The sequence below is a fragment of the Lepidochelys olivacea genome (assembly GCF_965140295.1).
Source record: "Lepidochelys olivacea isolate rLepOli2 genome assembly, chromosome: 11".
Lineage (NCBI taxonomy): Eukaryota > Metazoa > Chordata > Testudines > Cheloniidae > Lepidochelys > Lepidochelys olivacea.
Genome location: NC_140421.1, coordinates 74256099 through 74279562, shown reverse-complemented (window position 1 = coordinate 74279562; position 23464 = coordinate 74256099). Strand labels below are relative to the sequence as shown.

At 39.4% G+C, this 23464-nt stretch overlaps 1 protein-coding gene across 5 annotated transcripts in view; it reads right to left on the bottom strand.

Annotated features, from left to right (window-relative positions):
• Positions 1-23464, bottom strand: part of HDAC4 (histone deacetylase 4) — a 467144-nt gene that overhangs the window by 287403 nt on the left and 156277 nt on the right. For 4 of the 5 annotated variants that reach the window (XM_084643125.1, XM_084643127.1, XM_084643129.1 and 1 more), the window contains exon 3: positions 13748-13819. The exons of the other annotated variant lie outside the window; for it this stretch is intronic. In XM_084643125.1, the coding sequence (XP_084499251.1) occupies positions 13748-13819 (72 nt within the window). The remainder of the gene's footprint in view (positions 1-13747; positions 13820-23464) is intronic. 5 annotated transcript variants of the gene reach the window in all.

Here is a 23464-nt window from a genome sequence, read left to right as displayed (position 1 = left end):
ATTCAGATAATACCACATACTTAGTACACAGCAAGGTGGCACCACATGTACACAACGTGTTTTAAAAGCGGGTACAGACATCCTCTGTGCATGCTATTAGTGCATCTTGCGTACTGTGGGCTACCTGACATCAAAAAGCTGCAGGTTAAGCCTGCCATGTATAGAAGCCCACAGAACTGTATTCCACACCACTGTGGCTTGTATTGTATAGATATAGATATGTTTTTACTTTACAGCTGACCAAAAATGTTCAAAGTTTTAAAATGTGCTGGTTCTGAATTTGTTGAACTTCTGTGGAATTGCAGAAATTTTGCACAACGCTTTTGCAGAAACTTGAGTGAAAGGTCACAGAATATTTCCAAGCTGTATAGTGACACGACAAGTTGTATGGTATTGGTTCTTGCTTCCTGATTGTCTAAGCTTATTCCACATGGCCAAAAGAGTCAACAGAAACCATTCTATTTCTCACAGCAATAGGATGCAAATATTCTTCCTTCTGAAACATTACATTTGTACTTTGTTTTAAAAAGTCCAAGTATCGTTTTGATTGACTCACATTTTATATATTTTTTCATCACGTTATATAGGCACCATCTGTGTGCAATCCTTCCTGAGCCCTTATGATCCGCCTTACTTGTAATTTCCAAATCAAAATAAATATGCTATCAAATAGTCTGAAAGTAACAGTTTCCTGGAATACATACAACAGGACTGCAGCACAAAGTTTTTCATAATTTCCCAGTACAGGTCAAACAAAAAACGATTTTGGACAGAAAACGAAGTTGCTCTCATTAGCTTTTTCTAATAAAGTTATTCAAAGAAAGGTTTGCAGCACACACACACACAATGCGTAAAGAGTTGAGTTCCAAACACTCTTCATATTCCCAGTGTCTGCTGAGACTCAAAATTATCACTGAAGGTCCAAGGTCCCAAAGAAGTTGCTGCTCTAGCTCCTAGCACCTCTTGTCTATCCTTGATATATGCTGGCAACTCAGGACTTTGGAAAAGATCCATTAACGGTACCATCATAACGAAGATCTTTGTGAACATGACGGGGATGTGGCCAGGATAAAAATGAGGTTTGTTTAAAACATGTGGCCCACAGTTGCCATGAAGAACGTCTTAAGTAGCTGCTACAGTTGCTGCTGAACACTCTGAGTACAGATAAAGTTTAGCCTTCTCTCAGAATTTTGTTAGACGTTTCTATGCAAAATTGGCTTATGAAATTTACTGGGTAGAACTGCTGTGGGCATGAGCTTCTTCCCAGTATTAAAAAAAACGTCTCTAGCAAAGGACATTAAATTGTAAGCATATTCTGTGTGATATTCCAAACATGTAAATTAGATAATAAAAACTTAGGACTATTCTATAATGAAGTACTTCTAATCAAACATGAATGATTCATCCAATATGAAATAGCTGACAAATGGCAAACAGAGGGAGAAACGAGTAACAAAAGAGTAGCTTAGGTCGAAAGGTATTAAGCTTAAGCAAAATGAAAGGATATTTAATTACAGAGAGTGTTCCAAGAAAGAACATAGGAGCCTTTGGTTTAAGGCTGACCTCAAATTACTATCCCAGGGGCAAGCAGGGGCCCAGCACCAGCCACAAGCTTCTTTCAGGAGTTGGCTGTGGCACGAGTCTACTCAAGTATAGTGTACTACAGCGTACTCAACAAACAGAAAATTATCCAGTTCCCAACAGCATTTAGCGTGGAGCTGACAAATTTCTGGGGCTGCTGGGAGGTAGGTTGCAGAAAACTTCACTCTACCACCTCACTACTCTTCCTGGGCCAAACCTCCTACCAACTTCTGCTGTCACATCCTCCTCCCTTCCCAACAGGACAGAAAGCAACAGGGGAAGTCAGGGGCTGGGGTTGGGCAGGGAACCCATAGTTGCTCCATGATGAAGAGTCAGCTGGTTTGTCACAACAGGTAGGGAGAATGAGGGTAGATATTCGCTCAGGGACCTTCCAAAGTCTGTAGAGCAAGCAATACAGGAAAAGGAGGGGGAAAGGAGGAAACTGTAAGGGGAGGTGGAAGTGGCTCTTGTTTCCACTCAGATCTCAGCACCTCTGATTTGATGAAGATACCATATCTCATCTCCAAAGCCCTTCACAGTAAAAGTCAAAATAACACTTGATGGTTCAAACTGAAAAAATTCCTACATTTAATCAGGTTATCCAATGAAAAGCTATGTTGCCATTCTTGTTTGGGTTGGACCTTGCACCTTCCAGCACAAGAGTAGGGGAAGGGGAGGAGAGTATTCAAGTCCTGAATCGAGGCCACAGCTCAAAACAAAGTAACTCTTCAGAGCAATACATGGGAACTGCTGCAGTGTGTTAGAGGTGATTTCAGGTAAGCCATTAAACTAGGGATCCCTTTCCGAGTAATATCAAAAACATAAAGCAGTGGTACTCAAGCTTCAAAACTTGCAGAATATAACTGACGGAACATCCCACCTTGTGCAAAATGAGCACAAAAATCAAGATGTTGAGAACAGAATTAATCAAGGAACCAAAGGATATGACTAGAAGAAATTCTTAAATTGCCTATAACATCAATGCTATGAACCTGGGTAACAACCAAGAGAAAGCAGAATTGCTCATTAAATGAGCATAAATTAGATTTAATTGCTATTACCAAAACCTGCTAGGATAATTCACACAAACAGAATGTTAAAATCAATGGTTATGACCTCCTTAAGAAGGATCCAGTTGGCAAAAGGGAAGAGGGAGTGGTACTCTATATCAAAAATGGAATTACCTGTTTCCAAGTCACTGATAATTCAGAAGAAAATGAACTTGAATACTTATGGATCAATGGCCTAACAGATAAAGCACAAGATGAGTTGGTGTCTGCTACAGACCACCAAATCACACTAGGGAACATGATGACTTCCTCCTTTTGCTCCTATCTATAATTGGTAGGGAAAATAACTGACTATGGGGGGACTTAAATTTGAGTGACATATGCTAAAGGTTTCATGTTACCAGTACTAAAATATTCTTGGAATTTCTAAACATTATAGATGACAATTGCCTAACTCAAAAAGTGTGGCAGCCAACACAGGGGAATTCTTCATTCCTTGTGGTAACAGATAATGAGGAACTAATCACAGAAGGTAGCTTAGGTACAACTGATTCTCACTTGATTTATAATGCTCAAGCAAAATAAAATCTAGACCAGTAAAGAAAACAAAAGAGAGAGAGCACACACTTTAACAGGGCCAATTTCACAAAGGGAAAACAATTATAAGCCAAATCAGATGGGAAGAAGTAGTTAATCAGAAAAATGTAACTGGCAATTGGAAATCCTTTAAGAATGCATTACTAGATGCCCCAGAAGCCACAATCCACAGTTAAGGAAGAAGGCTGCGCTCGTTAAAAATCGACATGGTTTAGAGGGGAAGGCAAGGCAGCTAGAAAAAAATTTATATATATTAACAAATGAAAGAAAGGGGAAGTTGATAGTAATGAATATAAATCAGAATTTAAGAATTACAGAAAACTTATAAAAGAAGCCAACGGACACAAGGATAAATCTATGGCCAACCACGTTAAGGATAATAAGGAATATTTTTAAAATATATAAGGAACAAAAAAATTCTGGACAATGGTATTAGTTCTTTAGTAGACAGAAATGGTAGAATTATCAGCATGACTGCATTAAAGGCAGAAGTATTCAATAAATATTTCTGTTCTGGCTAAGGGGAAAAAAATCAAATGATATAGTCTCATACTGATAACTCTTTCCATTCCACTAGTATCTCTGGAGGATGTTAAACAGAAGCTACTAAAGTTAGATAAAGTTAGAGGGTGGTGAAACACTGGAATGCTTTACCTAGGGTGGTGGTAGAATCTCCTTCCTTAGAAGTTTTTAAGGTCAGGCTTGACAAAGCCCTGGCTGGGATGATTTAATTGGGGATTGGTCCTGCTTTGAGCAGGGGGTTGGACTAGATGAGCTCCTGAGGTCCCTTCCAACCCTGATATTCTATGATTCTGTAAGGTGTTTGACTTGATATCCCCCAACAGTTTGATTAAAAAATTACAAAGATATCGAATTAACATGGCACATACTAAATAGATTAAAATCTAGCTACACAATAGATCTCAAAAATGTAATTGTGAACAGGGATCATCATCAAGCAGGTGTGTTTCCAGTGGGGTCCCAAAAGGATAGACTCTTGGGCCTACGCTATATAAACATTTTTATCACTGACCTGGAATGAAAAAAAAAAATCACTGAAAGTTTGCATGTGACACAAATATTGGGGGAGTGGTAAATAATGAAGCAGATCCATCATTCGTTGTGAACACTCTGGATCAGTTTGTATATCAGGTGTAAGTGAACAATATGCATTTGAATATGGCTAACTGTAAATGTACACATACAGGAACAAAAAATGTAGGCCACACTTACAAGATGCAGAGGATCAGCCGTGTTAGTCCGATGAAGTGAACTGTAGCTCACGAAAGCTTGTGCTCAAATAAATTTGTTAGCCTCTAAGGTGCCACAAGTACTCCTGTTCTTTTTACTTATAGGATGGGAGACTACCCTGCGAAGTAGTGACTTCGAAAAAGTTTTGAGGGTCACAGTGAGTAATCTGCTGAACATGAGCTCCCAGTGTGACACTGTGGCCAAAAGAGCTCATGCAATCTTGGAATCCGTAAACAAGGAAATCTCGAGGAGGAGTTGAGTGGTTATTTTACCTCTCTATTTGACATTTGTGCAACTACCACTGGAATACTGTGTCCCGTTCTGGTGTCCACAATTCAAGAAGGATGTTGATAAAGCAGACAATTCAGAGAAGAGCCACGAGAATTAGTACAGGATTAGAAAACATGCCTTATATAGTAAAAAGAAAAGGAGTACTTGTGGCACCTTAGAGACTAACCAATTTATTTGAGCGTAAGCTTTTGTGAGCTACAGCTCACATCCGATGAAGTGAGCTGTAGCTCACGAAAGCTTAAGCTCAAATAAATTGGTTAGTCTCTAAGGTGCCACAAGTACTCCTTTTCTTTTTGCGAATACAGACTAACACGGCTGCTACTCTGAAACATGCCTTATATAGTGAGGCTCAGAGCTCAATCTACTTGGTTTAACAAAGAGAAGGCTGATTACAGTCTATTAAGTTCTACATGGGGAACAAATATTTAATAATGGGCTCTTCAGTCTAGCAGAGAAAGGTATAACAGGATCCAATGGCTGGAAGCTGATGGACAAATTCAGATTGGAAATAAAGGTATAAATTTTTGTCAGTGAGAGCAATTAGCCATTTGAACTATTTACAAAGTGTCACGGTGGATTCTCCATCACTGATTATGCTTAAAATCAATTCTGTATATTCTTCTAACAAATCTACTCTAGAAATCATTTTGGGGAAGTTCTATGGTCTGTGTTATAAAGGAGTTCAGACCAGATGATCACAGTAGTCTCTTCTGGCCTCGGAATCTATGAAAGACTGCATCAAGAAGTCATGTCATATTGCAACTGGAAGAATAACATCAGTTTAATACCTAGGTACTGGGAGTGAAGAGGGGTTCATGCCTCCATCCTTCCCCCCTTCCCGCCCTCCTCCCCCCAACTATTGTAAGAGGATATTTTTCCTCCCTTCCCAACCCTTCTATCTACCCTCTTGCTGGTCTGGGGGCTTTTCTTCTCTCCCTTGCTTTGTTTCTCTATTTCTCAGTTCTGCGAAGAGGGGAAAGGAGTAATGAGAGGTAGGTTCAGTGTCAGATGGGGTGGCTGACACATTGTTCTGATTTTGCGTTCAAACGCCTTACCCTGAAAAGCTGTGTAGATGATCAACTCTGATGTCCTGTTTAATATGTACTCTCTCAGTAAAACAGTTTCCTACGCCCAAGGCTGAATGCTGTTGCTGAGCATGTAACAGTTGCATTTGCTTATGTGGTCACTGAACTACACAGATCCAATTAATTATGAATCCCTGAAGTATGAAGTACCATCACAAAAATCTATTCTGGATCAAGCCAAATCTTTTTGTGGAAAAATATGCTGTGAATAAAATAATTTTTTCCAACTTGAGGCTAACTCTGTGGACTATCAAAACCAGCAGATACTTTCTTGTCATGTGTTGTGAACATTTTTTGCTAAGGAGTTTTGGTAAGTGTTACCAGCATAAAATCCCATGTTGAATACAACTACTGAACTTTCCTGCTGTATTCATTCTTTAGAAATTATCAAAGCAATTCCTTAACTGTATGGTAGAACTGACAGTCAGAACCTAGCAAAATTTAAAGTTTGATCATGGGGTTCTAAATCATCTCAAGTGAAAAGCAGAATACTGATGGAACATATGTTAATTATATGTATCCAAACAGTACTGTCCTGGCATGAAAGAAATCAGAGCCCGGTTCCTTTGACTTCCATTTTCTCCAGCAGGGATGTAGATCCAGGCAAAATAAAGACGTTATAATTATATATATAGAAAGTAACTGATAGGTCACACCTGAAACCTGAAGAATTTCTTACTGAAAAATTCTTAAGTTCAGGACCAATTCCCCATGAAATATTAATCAGTTATTTTTCACTCATGGCCAATTAACATCATTTTTAGAAAACCCAGAAGAAATGAGAACCAATTACTGATTAAAGATGTAAATGATTCTTTAAATTTGTCTTCATATCTTTAATTTTTCTTCTTCCCCTACAAAATCTGAAAGCTCGGTATAAATACTGTCTTGCATTCAAAGGCCCTCTTCTAACATTGTTTTGCAGATATATAAATGCAAATTCACGTTTTAGATTTTTGGGATAGAGAGGAAGTTGTGCAAGTCACACTTCTGTGCCCATTCAAGACTGTGGTGAAACCAAAGTATCTGCAGTGGATCAACATAGGGAATTTTAATAACCTGAAGGGAGGGGTAAATAAGGGGTAAATAAGGCCAGGGAGGGGTAAATAAGCAACTGGAGCCTTGTTGTAATGGGAGGAGAAAGAGAGAGAAGTTGCTAAGGATGTATATTATTCATCCTATGTGAATTGTACTAAGGCATAAAAATAATACTTAACATTTAAATGCTGCTTGACATTTTCAAAGACGTGAGCAATTATTAATTAATTAACCCTACAACCCCTGTGAAATAGGTAAGTGTCATTTCCATTCTTGTATATGAGGAAATGGACACAGAAAGGTTACATGACACATCCAAGAACAAACAGCAAGCAAGTGGGGCAAAAAAATATTAGAATTTAGGAGCTCCCAGTTCTCAGCTCTGTCCTTATTCCACAAGACTAGGCTGCCTGAAGACTAGATACTATGAAAATCAAAACGGGGGCTGACGAGATTTGAATCCAGAAAGTGTACTAGGAAATAAATATATAGGACAATTTCTGGATTCAAATCTCATCAGACACTTGAGTGTAGGAAGGAGTTATCTTAAGGCTGACATAATTAAATAATTAATTTGTTTTAAGATGGAAAGTGTAATGAAACTTTGGCAGTCCAACCCTGCCATTTTTTCCATCTTATGCAATATCATCTAAAAATGCCACCCCTATGTGATTTAATAAACATACCAAACCTAGGGACACAAACAACCAAACAACAGTAGAGGCATAGGCCGATTATACAGTTATCACTAGATAACAATATAGTCACTAATGTTAACAAGTACACTTGTTTAATTGGGTTACCACATGGATGCCAACAAATGTGCCGTTTTACAGTAACTTGGTAGTTAGCCTTTGTTACCACTATAGGTTCAGTCTCCATGAAGGATATGCCATGTACTATACAAAGTATAATAAAACACTAAGCTTGGTCAGCTTGAGGAATCTTCTGGAGTGTTAATAATCCTGCGTGCTATCCATTTTAATCGTCTCCTTTCTTGAACAAGACTAAGTAGCTCTGAGTATCCAAGAATTCTAAGTGACCTCTCTGAAACCTGAACCAGGTTCAGAAAAACACAGTGAACTGAGCAAACCTCTGCATTTTCTTTAAAAGCTTTTGGAGTAGAGGAACTAGAGGCAGTGATCTGATAGCTGGAAAGTTTCAATGCACTGAAAAGACACCCCATTCCTTTTGGATATCTAAAGCAACAAAAAGACGATAAACTTCTGTCCATGCTTGACAAACTGCTCTATTACAGAGTCCATCCCCTTGTGATGGCCAATTTCTAAACAGCTGTAGCTTTTTAAAAAAGAATCTGTGAAAGTGACTGGTTAATTAGGTCCAAGAACAGGCTGAAGCAAGGAGCTGAAATTTCATGCATCCTATTGCTATACCATAGAGGTTCTCAAACTGGGGGTTGGGACCCCTCAGGGGGTCGTTAGGTTATGTGTGGGGTCGAGAGCTGACAGCCTCCACCCCAAACCCCGCTTTGCCTCCAGCATTTATAATAGTGTTAATATATTAAAAAGTGTTTTTAATTTATAAGAGGGGTTGCACTCAAGAGGCTTGGTATGTGAAAGGGGTCACCAGTACAAAAGTTTGAGAATCATTGCTACAGAACTTTTCTTTTGCTGAACTTCTTTTAAAGGCATTATGCTGCAGTCTCAGAGTCCAGGAAAACTTCCACAGTAATATGCTGACAAATTTTGATTGTGTAGGCTACTAAGACAGTAGTAGAATCTATTTTTTTCTTTGCTTACTACCAATCCCTAGCATTTTGTGAGGACTACTCTGTATCTTGGGCAGCAACAGGCTCTGTTTAGCCTACTGAGACAATGCTGAAACCTCCCATCTCTGGTCTGCTACAGTCCCTACAACCACCAAGATTCTCCATCAAACCATTGAGGAGTGGTGCTTAAAGTTGCTATTGCTGACAATCTTGATATGCCTTTTGCACTACAACATCCATATTACAGAGTAAAAGCATCTGTTAGCTATGCTTAAACGCTGTTCTAAATACCTGCTTTATAAGCCGCATATTGTCTCCCTCATTAACCAACTCTTTTACAGTGGTTGGTATGACATGTCAAAGTAATTGCTTTGTTCCTTGAACGCCATCTATGAAAAACACAGCCAAAACGTTAAGGAATGCGTTAATACTTTCCTGGAACAGACAAACTCAGTCAATGTACTGGAATATGCTACAAGGACACACCCAAGTCACCCTTAAACCCTACAGATCTGTCATGACTTGCATAGTAGATCAGCTGTGGGAAAACTAGTGCCAATTTGCACAGTTTTGCTACTCAAAGTAAAAACTTTTGAGTTTAAAAAGAACATGTTCCCATGGTGCATTCTAGCATTTTCCTGGCAAATTATATACACCACATTGTTTTCATACTTCCAGTAGTAGAGAAATTGCTTAAGATTACTTTCAATTGTAGCAAAATGAGCAACAATAAAGTTTACACTGACAAGAAAACTACTTCACATAAGTGTTTCCAGCTTAAACGGCATGAAACGTGATTTTTTTAAAAAATCATACTCATTCTAGTGCTAAAATGAAAGTACACTTAATGTAGACCAGTGATTCTCAACTTTTGTACTGGGGACCCCTTTCACACAGCAAGCCTCTGAGTGTGGCCCCCCTTATAAATTAAAAACACTTTTATATATTTAACACCATTATAAATGCTGGAGGCAAAGTGGGGTTTGGGGTGGAGGCTGATAGCTCACGACCCCCACGTAATAACCTTGTGACCCCCTGAGGGGTCCCGACCCCCAGTCTGAGAACCCCTGATGTAAATATTATTGTATTTGATCAAACATGCAATGAGGGCATTCTACGAAACATTGTATTTGATTTAAATCCTGAAGAGGCTTACCTATATATTTTACATAATGCATCAATTCTGATTAAAATGTTGGAGATTCTAGTTTTACAATGAAAACCTCAAAGCAGCTTTTATTCAAGTGGCATAGACAGACATCATTAGTACTAGCTCACACATTTTAATATATAGCTAAACTCCTGTGTGCAGAACCTCACATCCTCACCATTGATCCAAGTTCATTGAATAAGCAGACTGACATCTAGTGAACATTGAGAACTAAAACACAGACACATGTAAAGCTATTTCTCAAGCTATGCGCGTTTGGTTCATGCTGCTTGAAAACCTAATCGGTTTCGTCAGAAGACCTGAGAACTGCCTATTAACTTTTCTGAATTCAGCAAATAAAAATACATGAATATATATATGAAAAAAATTCCCTATCACAAGTATAGCATTTTTTGCCTCCCCTAAAGTTGCTACTCACTTAAAAGTCTTTTAGGTCCGCTGAATACTATTGCAGCATTAATGTGCTCCATTAGTTTGAAGACTAAAAGAATTTCCATCTAAACTTATTTATATATCTTTTTTAAAAATCAGCAAGATCAATTACAAATAATGCCATTTCGAAGAGAAAATGTTTCCTTTCTTCACAATCATTACATATTAAGTCTTCCATTAACCAGGAAGAAAAAGTTATATTTTAAGAAATAATTATCCCACAAATTAGATTTGAACATATACATATGAAAGTATTTTAGTTTTGCTATGCCAGTGACTGAACTACAGAAAAATGTTTACCTAATCCACCTCTAAAACTCAAAGAAAATGTTCGTTTTATATATTTAAATGATGTACTTGAAGGACACTTTCATGCAACTTTGAAAATAGTTGTTAAAAATAATCTCTTCTCCATTATTTATAACGCCCTCTTAGATACTGGAAAATCACCTGTGCCTGACAGATTTTAGCCTCTTCCGAAACGTTTTCTTCTCTGTTCCTAATGAAGCAGAAGTCACCATTGCTTCATTTATACTTCTTTCTTGTAATGCAACATCATGAATCACATCAGCAAGGATATGAGCAACTTTGGAAATTATGTTTATTTAATAAACTGCTACTTCACAGCTGACACAGAGTTTACATACTGTGTTATCTTGGTCCTGCAAAATGGTAGCTTTAAAAAAACCCCATATTGTAACAAGAAATTGTAATTGTGATCACTTACAACATAAGGTAGATGGAATTATGTTCCTAAACTGTTCTTCAAAGCCACTAACAGATCAGGTTCCAGCTACATTAGAGACTGCAGGCAACATTTTCAAAAGTGCCTACACCACTTAGGCACCTAAATTCCACTGAAATTCAATGGGAATCAATGAGAGAAGTTCCAAAATCACTTAGGCCCTTTGAACTATTTCATCCTGCATCTCCATCTATTGCATTCAGGATAGTTATAGCCCTGTCAGTCCTTGGATATTAGAGAGACAAGGTGGGTGAGGATAATCTTTTATTGGACCAAGTTCTGTTGGTGAGGGAGACAAGCTTTCAAGCCACACAGAGCTCTTCTTCACTTCTGGGAAAGGTACACTCCCAGCATCATAGCAAAATGCAAGGTGGAACAGACTGTTCACAATAAGTAGTTACCACATATTTTAACAGGTTTCAGAGTAACAGCCGTGTTAGTCTGTATTTGCAAAAAGAAAAGGAGTACTTGTGGCACCTTAGAGACTAACCAATTTATTTGAGCATAAGCATCTGATGAAGTGAGCTGTAGCTCACAAAAGCTTATGCTCAAATAGATCGGTTAGTCTCTAAGGTGCCACAAGTACTCCTTTTCTCTTTTCACATGTTTTAAGGTACCACTAACCCCCTCTTTTTGTTTGATGACTACAGAGATGTTAACATGACACTCTACCTTGAACAGTCCCTTACAATATGTACTAAATATTTATACTAAGTAATCTTGTCCACCTTGTATTTTGCTGTGATGCTGGGAGCATACTTTTCCCAGTCCTGATGATGAGCTCTGTGTGGCTTGAAAGCTTGGCCTCTCTCACCAACAAAACTTGGTCCCATAAAAAATTATCCTCACCCATCTTGTCTCTCGAAGTCACTTGCAGTCCTTTATGACACTGCAGATCACAAAGGCCGGACTGAAGCATTCAAGACACAGGGACAAAGCATTCCCAGCTGAGGGGATCTGGCTGTGGAATGAACCTTCAGAGGAGAATACAGAAATCCAGAGTCCAACCGTCTTTGGGAATGACAAAACATTGCCGTTCAATAAAGCTTTTCTACCATTACCAGAATGACCCTGATAGCATCTAACAATATGTCTTCCCTGCTCAAAGTTATTTTAAGCAAAGCTTTTTATAACCCAAAATGGAAGAACCAAAGATGACTCCATTAAGTGCACTAGGGAATTTACTATCACCAATGTAATTGGCGTGAAAGGCACACCGAAGCTATGGTGATGGGTGACAGTACACAAACCTAAAGGTAAACAAATAGATACAGCTAGATAGTGCCCAATGACCTCTACATCCAAAACCACGTAATGATTTCACTTACATTTGCTTGTCCATAAAAACATGCTAACCTATTTCTTATGCCCTCCTTGCTGAAACATGTCAACCTAGCCCTCTGGTCTTTTGATTCCAGGGAAGTATGGAACAAAGCTCTCTCCTGTCTTTCATATAGTGCCACATGTTTTACAAGGAGGGGTTAGTTTTTCTGCAAAACCTCTTCCTTGATATTACAAAACCCAAGAGCATCCTTGGGTGCTTAAGAGCAGGCCAGATTTTAGGAAAACATGAACTTGTAACTTCAGACAATGGTCAGGATTCATGTATCACAGGTGACTAGGGGTCATCAGTGACATAAAACCTCCAGTCTGCCTCAAACAGAGAGGACCTGAACATTACTGGTAATTGCAGGCAGGCGTAATACTATGGAATATTTTAAAAACTCTTGTGATTTTGGTGCCTGGTGAAAAATGGATTAAGGGCCTGTGAAAGCTCTCTACAGAGAGACTTCACCATTCCTCCAATGAAGAAAGGACCTGAGGGAGGGAGGAATAGGCCAAAGTGAATCCAGGATGGCCTTTTTTCCATAACGCTCTGCTCCGCAGCATATAGCTGATCTTCAAGCTCTCGGCACTTCTTAGTGGAACCGAGATGCCTGTAGCCCAGCAGACCCGCAACAATACCATTCTCATTGAAGACTGCTTGTGCTTGATGCCAAAATCAGGTCTTGTCCCTCATAGACAAGCTTTTTAAATTCCTGGTGTTTCTATTGGGGAAAAGTCAACCAGGTTTGAGATCTCTATCCATATTGCCACATGACCCTTGACCATGAAAGCCTGGTACTCCAGCTTAAAGATAGCAGCTGTGGATTTGGAGACACTTTTACCCAGTACCCACCGATGTCATTGATCCCGGGGGTCAACATTCTAAGAGCTGTGGGAATTCTGCACATTAGAAAATCAAGACCCAAGAGTGAGAATTCTCCCAGGTGGTATCTTTAAAAAGAATCCTGTTTAATTAGTTCTGCCATCCCCAATCAATCATGCTAGTCTCTACCTCTCTGTCAGTCCTCTCTGATAAACAATGGCATAAGGCGGCACTCTGCTCCTCGCTCCTCACTCTTTCTCCCCAACTCTTAAGGAGCAGCAGCTCAGAGGCCACTTCACTTCGTAATTTCTTCCAGCCTGTGAGAAGACCAGTAATTCAGGGGCTACTCTGCTCTTTGTCCCCCCATCACTTTCTGTGAATAACCTCGCAGCTCCAGCCACTCTGCTCTCTCCCTGCCCCCCTAATAAAAAACCCAGGAGCACCTGGACTGTTCTGCTCCTCGAGAAGAGCCAGCAGATCCCCAATCATACTCACTTGGTCAGCATTTTCACTCACCATGGAAAAGTGACTTTTTCCATAATCATCATGATCATTCAATAAATTTATAGCTATAATCTGCTAACCCTTTTACAATAGAAAATAAGACAATACTCTGTATGCCTTTCTTCCTGGAGTAACACTCAACAGAAATGTATTTTTCTTCTTACCAGAACTGGGCATATGGTTCACTCTAGGTGGATTTAGCAGCTCTACTGGCTGATCTCGGCCAGAAAGTCCATCTGGAAAACACAAAAAGGATTTGATATCATCACCTGTTTGTGGAATGTCTAAATTAGTTCAAATAACCAAAGTCACTAAGAGAGCCAGCACTAGGGATATGCAGACTAAGCAATTGTTTTGGACACCAAGCAGCTCAACGGTTGCGGGGACGAGGGGCCTTTAATTATTAGCATGTGTTTGGAAGGGGGCAAAAATATTCCTGCTTAGGGCCCACAGTAGGCTAGCACCACCTCTAGTCACCAACTAATTATCAGTGCAAAGGGAGAAAAAATACAAATATCAAAAATCACTTTAAACAATGATGCTCTAAAGTCAGCACCATAACATTCACTATATGAAATCTACTTTCATCTGTTCTGCTTTGGTTTTTATTTAGTACTTAGTTGTACTGGTCAGTCTTGCTACTAAAAAGGTACAGTAAATAAGTCCTATCATTCAATAAATAAATGGCTATTTATTTTTCTATTTAACAACAGTATGGTGAAGTTGCTAACAGACCTGGGAGGCATATTCTAAGAACACCTGTAGTATGCTGAAAAGATAGTAAAGAAAACAGAGCGCGTTGCAGGAGATTAAAATGCACAGACATGCATCATGCGCCCTGTTTGGCACTGGTTTGGATGTCAGAAAAAGCACTCTAAAAAATCACAATTTTTTTTTATGATATGTAGAAGTCCATCTTGTCAAAGCATTTTTCTATTTTAAAGCTTATGCCTTCCATACAAAACAAGTTGAGGTATAAACAGAAGTTGTTACAAACTACAGCACAACGTCACACCAGACTTCTTGACTTTTGCCCAAAAATGAAAGAGCAAACATCTGAAGTATTTGTTGACCATCCAACTATGTCCCACACCCACTTCCCCACTTTTGTTCATTCTTCTCCAACATCCTGCTGTCTTCTACCTTCTAATATCATGTGAATCAAGCTATATACAGTTCTAGAAACATCAAAGCAGATACAATCTTTCAGAGTCAAATCAAAAGACAGTTTGATAAAATGAGTTTATCATTTAGATGTTAATGTTTTTTTTCATTATATCAAGAACACTGGCTCATCTTTTCTCTACTCCAAAAAGTTTGAAGAGAAAATGTAATTAAAAGTTCTATCTGTTGTTTGCATCAGTGGTCTCTTAGTACCACTTTCTATTTGGTATAATCTCAGCTACAACATGTCAATAAAATGAGCTGTGTCACGAGCTTTTCTTTTAAAATGGAAGCAATATTGCCCCTCGAACACATGCCAGTTAAACAGTTTGTGTGTTCGTTTTTTATTTAAGGAAATAGAATAGCCAGTAAAATAATGGATGATCCCACAGCTGCAGTGGAAGGACTATGAGAGATTTGTCTATAAGAGACTGGTGTTTGGAAGACTAGGTTCTGCTGAGGGTTAATCTGGACTGGAGAAGGGAAATGGGAGAACTGGCTAAACTTATATCAACATTAGCAGCAGGTGGTGTGCAATCAGTGAACAGGCTCACAGCTTTGTGGCTTTATTAGAACGAAGGTTCCGTAGCAAAGAGCCCGCTGTTCCACCTGTGCTTAAGAAGGAGAGTGCAACGTTTTGTTTGGGATGTGGCACTTGGTACGCTTATCTATGCATTTGTCACCTTGCTATTAGACTACTGTAATACTATTTAGGGCTACCCCTCAAATTATTCAGAAGCAGGAGACCCTCCAGAATGCAGGAACCCACGTATTAAGCAGAGCTTTGCACTCAGAATAAATGTATTCTGCAAGCTTTGTGTAGGTTTCCAGGTGGCATTCAGGGAACTGGTCTTAATTATTTGGATCTGGGTTACCAGAGTGAAGGCCTCTCCTTCCTGTACTACACTGCCAAAAGCTTTAATCATCAGAGATATTAAAAGTGAAGCTCTCTCAATACAGAAGGAGGGCGCTGGTGGCAGAGGATTCTCTGAGAGCGCCTCCTGTCTCTGGAAGGACTTCTCCCCAGCCCCTTACTCTGAAGGGGTGGGGAACCTTTTTTCCTATCGCAGGCCACTGACCCACAGAAAATATCACTCATGGGCCACACACAGCCCCGCAGGGGGGGAGAGGGGGGGCGCAGAAGCTTGGGGATTCCCCTACGCTCCGGGGTGGGGCCAGAAATTAGGAGTCTGGAGTGCAGGAGTGGGCTCAGGACTGGGACAGGGGGTTGGGGTGCGGGCTCCGGCCAAGCAATGCTTACCTCAGATGGCTCCTGGTCGGCGGCGGGGCTAAGACAAGCACCCCCACCACCGCCCTGGCCCCGTGCCATTCCCAGAAGCAGCCACAATGTGGCTAGGCAGCTCTGCGCGGTGTCCGTGCTCACAGGTGGTTCCAGGCCAATGGGAGCTGCAGGGGTATTACCTGCAGGCGGGGGTAGGTGAACCCAGACTTGGAGTTTTCTTGATCGCCCCTGCGCTTAGGGGCCACCGACCGACCAGCCTGGCACCCTAGCTTCCCCCCCACAGTGGGGCAAGCTGGCGCTTGCAGCTCCAGTCCCACAGGGGGGCACTGAGGCTCAGGGTTTCCAGCCTGTGGCGCGGAGACTTGCCACAGGCCAGATGAAATTAAGCAGGGGGCTGGATCTGGCCTACAGGCTGGAGGTTCCCCACCCTGGTCTAGAGTTTTAGTATTGGAGACATTCTGATCTTTATGAAGGGTATTTGGACCGTGGACAGAATTACAATTAGCCACAGTTATTTACTGGCATAAGATAGTTACAGTCTGGGGCCAGCTCAGATTGTAATTGTATGGATTCTGCTACTGACCTAAAGGATTTAGGATTTTTTATTATTGTGAATGTTAAGTTTTAGAAGAGCTGTCTGATCTTGTGATAGATATTTCTAATATCTTTTTATAAATCTAAAGAAGAATAATGCCCAAATAATTGAGTTTTCAAAAAAGCCACATACCAAAACAATTAAACCTTTTTGTTACTCTTTTATTCAGCCTCAATAATATGCTCAGTTCAGTACAGGAGCAAATTTGTTTTAAAAACCTCTTCCATAAAACATGGAAACCTTAGAAGACAGAAGTATATTGAGTTAGCCAAAGTTTTTGTTTTTATAAGTTATGAAATTACTATTTAGCATGGAAGGAAGTGAGTTACTAGGACAAATTTTCATGGAGAGGACAGTAGGTTTGCTAGCACTTAGAAGTACATATGTTTGATCCTGAAACATACCTTATTGATATCCAACTCCGTTTCAGAAACCAACCTAGAGTTCACCAACACTTTTAAACAATTTAAAAAAATTTAAAATGACATTTGAAATTTCAAAAAATCCTACTTCCTCCCCTTAAAAAGCCAAAAAACACAGACACCCTTCTGCTTCCCCCTCTCTATCCCACCCATAGCTCCCAATGCATCAAAGACAACAAGGCCTTGACAGGGGACAGTGCAAATATTAACAAATGTGAAGAATAACTGAAGTGATGCTATGATGAGAGAAAAGAGGCATTTCAATTCACTCGTCCTACAGTATCTAGATAGGAGTCTCATGACAGTATTGTTTTTAAATTGAATTGGCTGAAACCAAATAACCTATACTACTTTTACTTTTCTCGCTACTCCTATAGAAAGGAAACGGCAGTAAAAAAAAAAGCTAGCACCAGAGACAAGACCACCACCAACACACATGAAATAAATACTATATATATACATAATCCTATTGTGTTGATGCTCTACGTCCCTCCACTTTAACATTAATTCTTGAAATAGACTCTTGGCGAATACACCAGATTCTCCCCACTTTAGTTCCTGGAAGTAACATTCTCCCTCTTTGTTCATATCAGCCCTCATCTGAACACCTGGAAGGGATTCTAGAATTCTTTTGTTAACTCAGAGAAATATAACAGTGATTAAATTTGTGGAACAGGAAGGGCTGTTTCAATGGTTAGTTTAGCGAGCTTAATGGTTGGTGATTACATAGGATGGAAATGATGCACTTTAATTATTATGGACTGTATATTAAGTTATGACACAGGCACCTAGAGCGGATAGATAGATGTTTCTGTATGGGTCTCAAGCAATAAAATGACAGGTTTCAGAGTAACAGCTGTGTTAGTCTGTATTCACAAAAAGAAAAGGAGTACTTGTTAGTCTCTAAGGTGCCACAAGCAATAAAATGTTCAGTTTATATGCTTATATTTGATCTAATACTCTTGCTAAAAGGATTAGCATAAAGAAAAGTTTGTAATTACCATGCTTAGAAAATGTAGAGTCTACTTTCTTTCCTATAACTTAACCGCCCATGACATAGGCACCTGCTGTTCTGTAACAGATCATGACTACAACAAGGAACTTACTCCCCAGATTCTAAGCACAGAGCTCTCTCCCTTTCCTCTTGTATGAATCTCTTTACTTCCCACTTTTTAAAATATATCTGCAGGGTTTTAAGGAAGGAAACCCAAGGGAAGACTGCAGAACCTTACACACAAATGTCATACCAGAGGACGACAGCATGTCCGTTTTACAAGCTTCCTGACTGGAGACCCCTAGAGAAGTGTCTACTTCTCTGAGTGGCAGGGAGACTGATGAATTAACAATACTCTGAACACTTCTCCCTGCCAGGATGAAACTGAGAATCTCAGGGAGGAGGAGCCCCTGTGCTTGAAAGATGAAAAGGAAGAACCCAGTCGTAATGGATCAGGATCATCTCCATGAGTTTTAATTCATGTTCCATTTCAACATCAAACCAAGGGTATGGATAATATGCAATGGGATGATCATCAAAACAATGTCAATGATAGCCAAAACAAAGTAAGTTATCCTTCATATTAACTAATTTTCTGCTCACTGCTTTATAGAAGTAAGGTATCTCCTAGGCAATTAATTCCTCATAAAAAGCAAAATCAGTTTTTTCACCTGGAGTTTTGGTTTTTCCTAGCACTGTTATTACCTGAACAGGCCAGGCAAAGCAGAAATCCTTCTTTTCCCAATTCAGCCATAACCCAATAATAGAAAAAGAGCAGTTGAACATAATAATTCAGCTGTTGCCAGGACACTAAAAATCTCTATTTTAAATCAGCAGACAAACACAAATCTGGTCTGCCCGGGGAAATCCGTTTTAGTAGTAAGATAAAGATAGAATAGAAAGCTAAGTTTTAGGACCAAATAGCAAACTGGGGCCGGAGGACATTTTCTATCAAAATTATATCATACAACTTAATACTGTCAATGCATTTGCTACAGTAGGAATTAACATTAACACACAGTAAAATGTGTAATGTTACATCGAAAATACATATGAAGGAGCTTGGTCATGTATCACTACAAGTTAGCTGCTACATATTAACCACAATCACAAAACTGAATAAAAAATAGAAAAGTCAGGTGTCACCTCCCAAAAGCAATTAAATTCCCTTAAAGATACACTCAGGAATTTCCAAAAAGCAGCTCAGGAAAAAATATCTAACAAGCACTACAAAAGCTGCTCTGATCTATTGGTTAGGGTTTCCACAATTTTTGCTGTGAAGATTAAAATTCCACACCATGTTATTAAATATGCATGTCTATTGCTATTAGAATATTTGAAGACCATTATTTAAAAATATTTAAAAAAAACAAGTTACCATGTGTGCTTGAAAGAAGAGATTTTTTTAACCATAACTGCCAAATCAAGTCAGATTTTCACCAGATAACAAAAGACCACACATATCCAGTTTAAGAGCTCTCTTCCCTGCAAAATATCAACATTCTTCCTCCTCCTTCTGGAGTGCTACAGCTAATCAGAGAAGATGAGAAAATTGGCTGGATTGTCTTCACTCTCAAAAAAGATTTAATCATACCTGAGCAAACATTAAATTAAAAAAAAATTGAAACAAAATCATGATTCTGCCAACCGCAAATCTAGTGAAAGTTTGAGAAAGCTATGAGCAACGGAAAAAGGGAGCCGTTGGAAGAGGACTGATTAGGCAACCTTACAGCTGTGACTACACACTCTAGGTATATTAGAGAAAAAACTGTAAAATGTTTTTTAAAAGAAAAAATGTGTGACAACAGCCAATACAACATACGTTGTGCTACCACACTGAAAATAACCTGGCAGTCTTGATGGAATTTTACTTCAAATCCTGAATAAAAAAAGCATTTTCTCTGCTCCTGCTGAGCTGCGTTCCCTTCTTACCATGGTTACTTGAGATGTTCAGTTCATAATTCTGATGACGTGTAACTGACCTTTACAATACAAGAGAAATGCTTTTACACAGTGTTTTATGCCAACATTCATGAATAAGCGAAGAGATAGGAGACATTCTGGATTGAAAAATGAATAATAGCTTCCATCAAAGACATTTTAACCCTTTCTCCCCAGCCACCCAAATAAAACAAAGAAATACAATCAGATTAATCCAGGCAAATTTAATTGAAGGGGGGGGAAAAAAAGTAGATATTTCTCCAGGCTGTTTTACCAAGTCACCTGTACGCCCCAGTTTCTTTGTCCTCTCTTTCCCTTTGTGTTCTCCAGGAGTGGGAGCCACACGGGAGTAATATCTCATGCCAAAGTTACACATCCCAGAAAAACATGGAGGGGACGGGATACAATAAGTGATGCCTCACGTGACAGACTAGATAACCTGAGCAGAGTGTACTCAGCCTGATGTTGGTTAAGATAGTTAATACCTTTCTATAGGAGGGCCTGGTATCAATCTCCTTCAAATGACAAGTCATTAGACCAATGAGGCTAGTGATCATGTCAATTTCCACCCCATAGCTCTATCTTTTTTTTTTTAAACTCAAGTTATTGAGTAAGTAGTAGTGAGACAGCTGTGTCATCTCAGTTCCACATAATTTGACGTTCCCTTTCAATCTGGCTTTTGGGCTGGGCATAGCACAAAAAAGAGAACACTGCTCGTTAATCTGTCTGCAGACTTCAATACCATGGTATAAACTGAGAGTTTTGTTTACTTGCCTGTAGACTGGATCACTCTTCAACAGTTCTGTTCTCAAAGAGCTTGTAGAGCCTACTATCAATAGTTCAAATGACACTCACGTGGAGTACTATGCTGTTCCATTCCATCACCCAGATGGTGAGGCTTTTGGGTAGACAGACATTTGGGGCTATTTTGCCATAGGTATGCAGATGATACACAAATGTGCATCTCTTTCATCAAGCCCAAATGAGGAGAAGTTCTGCTTTCCGAGTATCTAACCAAGAAAAAGCTTTAGTTGACAAGCTAGCTGAAGCTCAGCCCAGGCAAAACAGACACTGCTCAGCGCCTGAGGGCAGCATCCAGAGGACATGGCAGACAAGACTCTGACTAAACTTTGTCTGAAAAGAGCAGTGTAGGAACACTTAGGTCTGATAGCTCCCAAATCCTCACTTGGCACTAGTGAACAGAAGCATCTTCCCCTCTCCCCCACTGGTTTCTAGTAAAATGATTGTGACTTTGTCTGTCTCTGATGTAGACCTTCTCAGAGTTATTCCTGCCTTTGTGATCCTAGCATTGGATTATTGCTTTGTTCTCTGACAGGGCCTAATTTAGAAGGCCACTCAGAACATATACTTAATGGAAAATGCAGCTGCACACCTGTGGAGTAGAGCTAGGTTACATTTAAAGCAAGCATGTCACACTTATTTGGTAGCAACGATTGCATTCTACTAGTGCTGTTATTTGGGCCAAGTCATAAATTTAGTACTCCATACCCCCTGCTCCCCATCCACAACAGAATGCCCACTCATGTCAAGGAGATGTTTGCACAAAGATCAAAGATACAATCTGGCCTTAGTAATAACTAAAAGTATAGTAACTATACAAAGTAACTAAGTATGTATAAAGCACTCAGTGGGAATATATGTCCTCTCCTCCACCCTGGGACACCACTATTTCTGCCCTCTTCCTTCCCAACCCCTACTTTGTTTTACATCCCTGAGTCTTTATATTTTCTCTCTTCTGCCCTCTGCACTTCATTCCCTACAGCAATTCCCAATGCCAGGGCTTCATTCCCACCTCCTTCCTCATTCCATCTGCTAAAAATGATCAATAATGCAGTCATTAATGTGACATTAAAATATCATTTCAGGAATTCATGCCTCTCCAAATCTGCAGGCATAGGAAGGCGAGGCTATCGGTTTACCCTTAGTTTATATTCAGAAGAATTTCTTCACAACCATGTGGCCTAGAAGTCTCTTTTTTTTTTTTTTTTTAAGGGGAGATTCTGGGCCACAGAAGTAAATTAGGCAGTAGGTCAGATCTGAAAACTGCAGTGTCTTCCCAGCTGTTTCAAACTGTAATTAAAGGTATTTGCATAGAGCTCAAACTATATAGTATGTAATTGGCAAACTCTAACCTGGCTTACACCAGGATAGAAAAAGCTATCACAGCAAATGACATCATACTGTACAGTCTTGCTCAGTGCTTACATTTGAAATCTTGGGGACTGAAAGCAGGGTGTGCTCAGAAGGGTCCTCTAACGTTGCATTCATTTCTCCCAACTCTCCAACATAGCCTGAAATCTGTTGACCTACAGGACACAGCAAAGCTCACCTATTTTATCAGAATTTCTTCAGATGTTTATAGTGTGGTATGCATTGTAACATACGCATTGATCATTGAATTGTGCGTTTTAATTGTGTATATGCACCCAGGGACTATGTGATGGACATGTTCCAAACCTAAAAACAACAACTAGATATGCGTTTCTGTTATAGGTATACATGAATTGTGATCACATATAACTTCCGTTTATGAATTTATAAAAGGAGCATAAAAGGGAGGGGTAGTTCTTGAATAAAAATGCCCACAATAGGCATCCGCACGTTTTATTTCAAGGAAACGGTTCAGTTCATGGATGATTTAGGTTTTTGTCTTCCTAAAATGTAGTGAGAAACAGTGCCCTTCTGTAGTATTATTGGAATGAAAGAATGCTGAACTGGGATATGTGAGAGGAATAAAACCAGCATAAATCTTCAATTAGTGCCTGCCAATTAAATGTGGTCCACTACTATTTCCTGAATTACAAATTGCTATCATACAAGGTAATTGAGAAATATAACACCATGTTAAAATGATATTAGCAATGAGAAGAGTAACTTTTGTGAATGTATTATTTATCTGCCTATTCACTTGAAGTTTACAAGATGGAAAAAAAACCTGTACATTTACGAGTGAGAAAGCAATTAAAGGCAGCAAATACATTATTTGTCCATAAACCTACGAAAAAATGCTCTGTTTCCTTTCTAATTTGTCTGCACTCAAGAATCTATTTTTGGAACTCTCCCTGGACTGGACTATAGCATATGTACTGTAATGGCATTGTAATTAGCCCAGAGAGCTGGAAGATGCATTGCACATCCAAAAGGGAAGAAGTCTAACAGAATGAAAGCATCCTTCACTTCCTTCTCAAAATGTGATTTATAGCAGTTACCAAGAAGAAACACATTCAATAGCACATTCAATTGAACTGACTGCTTAGTCTATTATTAAAATCCAGTGTATCCTAACAGCATGCAGAACTCAGCAGAAACCATCATAACAAATATTTGCTGTAAGCAGCTATTACTGAACAAGCTCTATTTACTATTATTACAGCAATTGTGGGATAACAGATAACTGGGGATATCCACAATAAGAACTGGGAGTGGGAAGAAGGGAAGGGTGTAAGAGGAAAAAAAAGTTAATCCAACATTGCTCTTGATTTTACATGTAGTATTAGCATT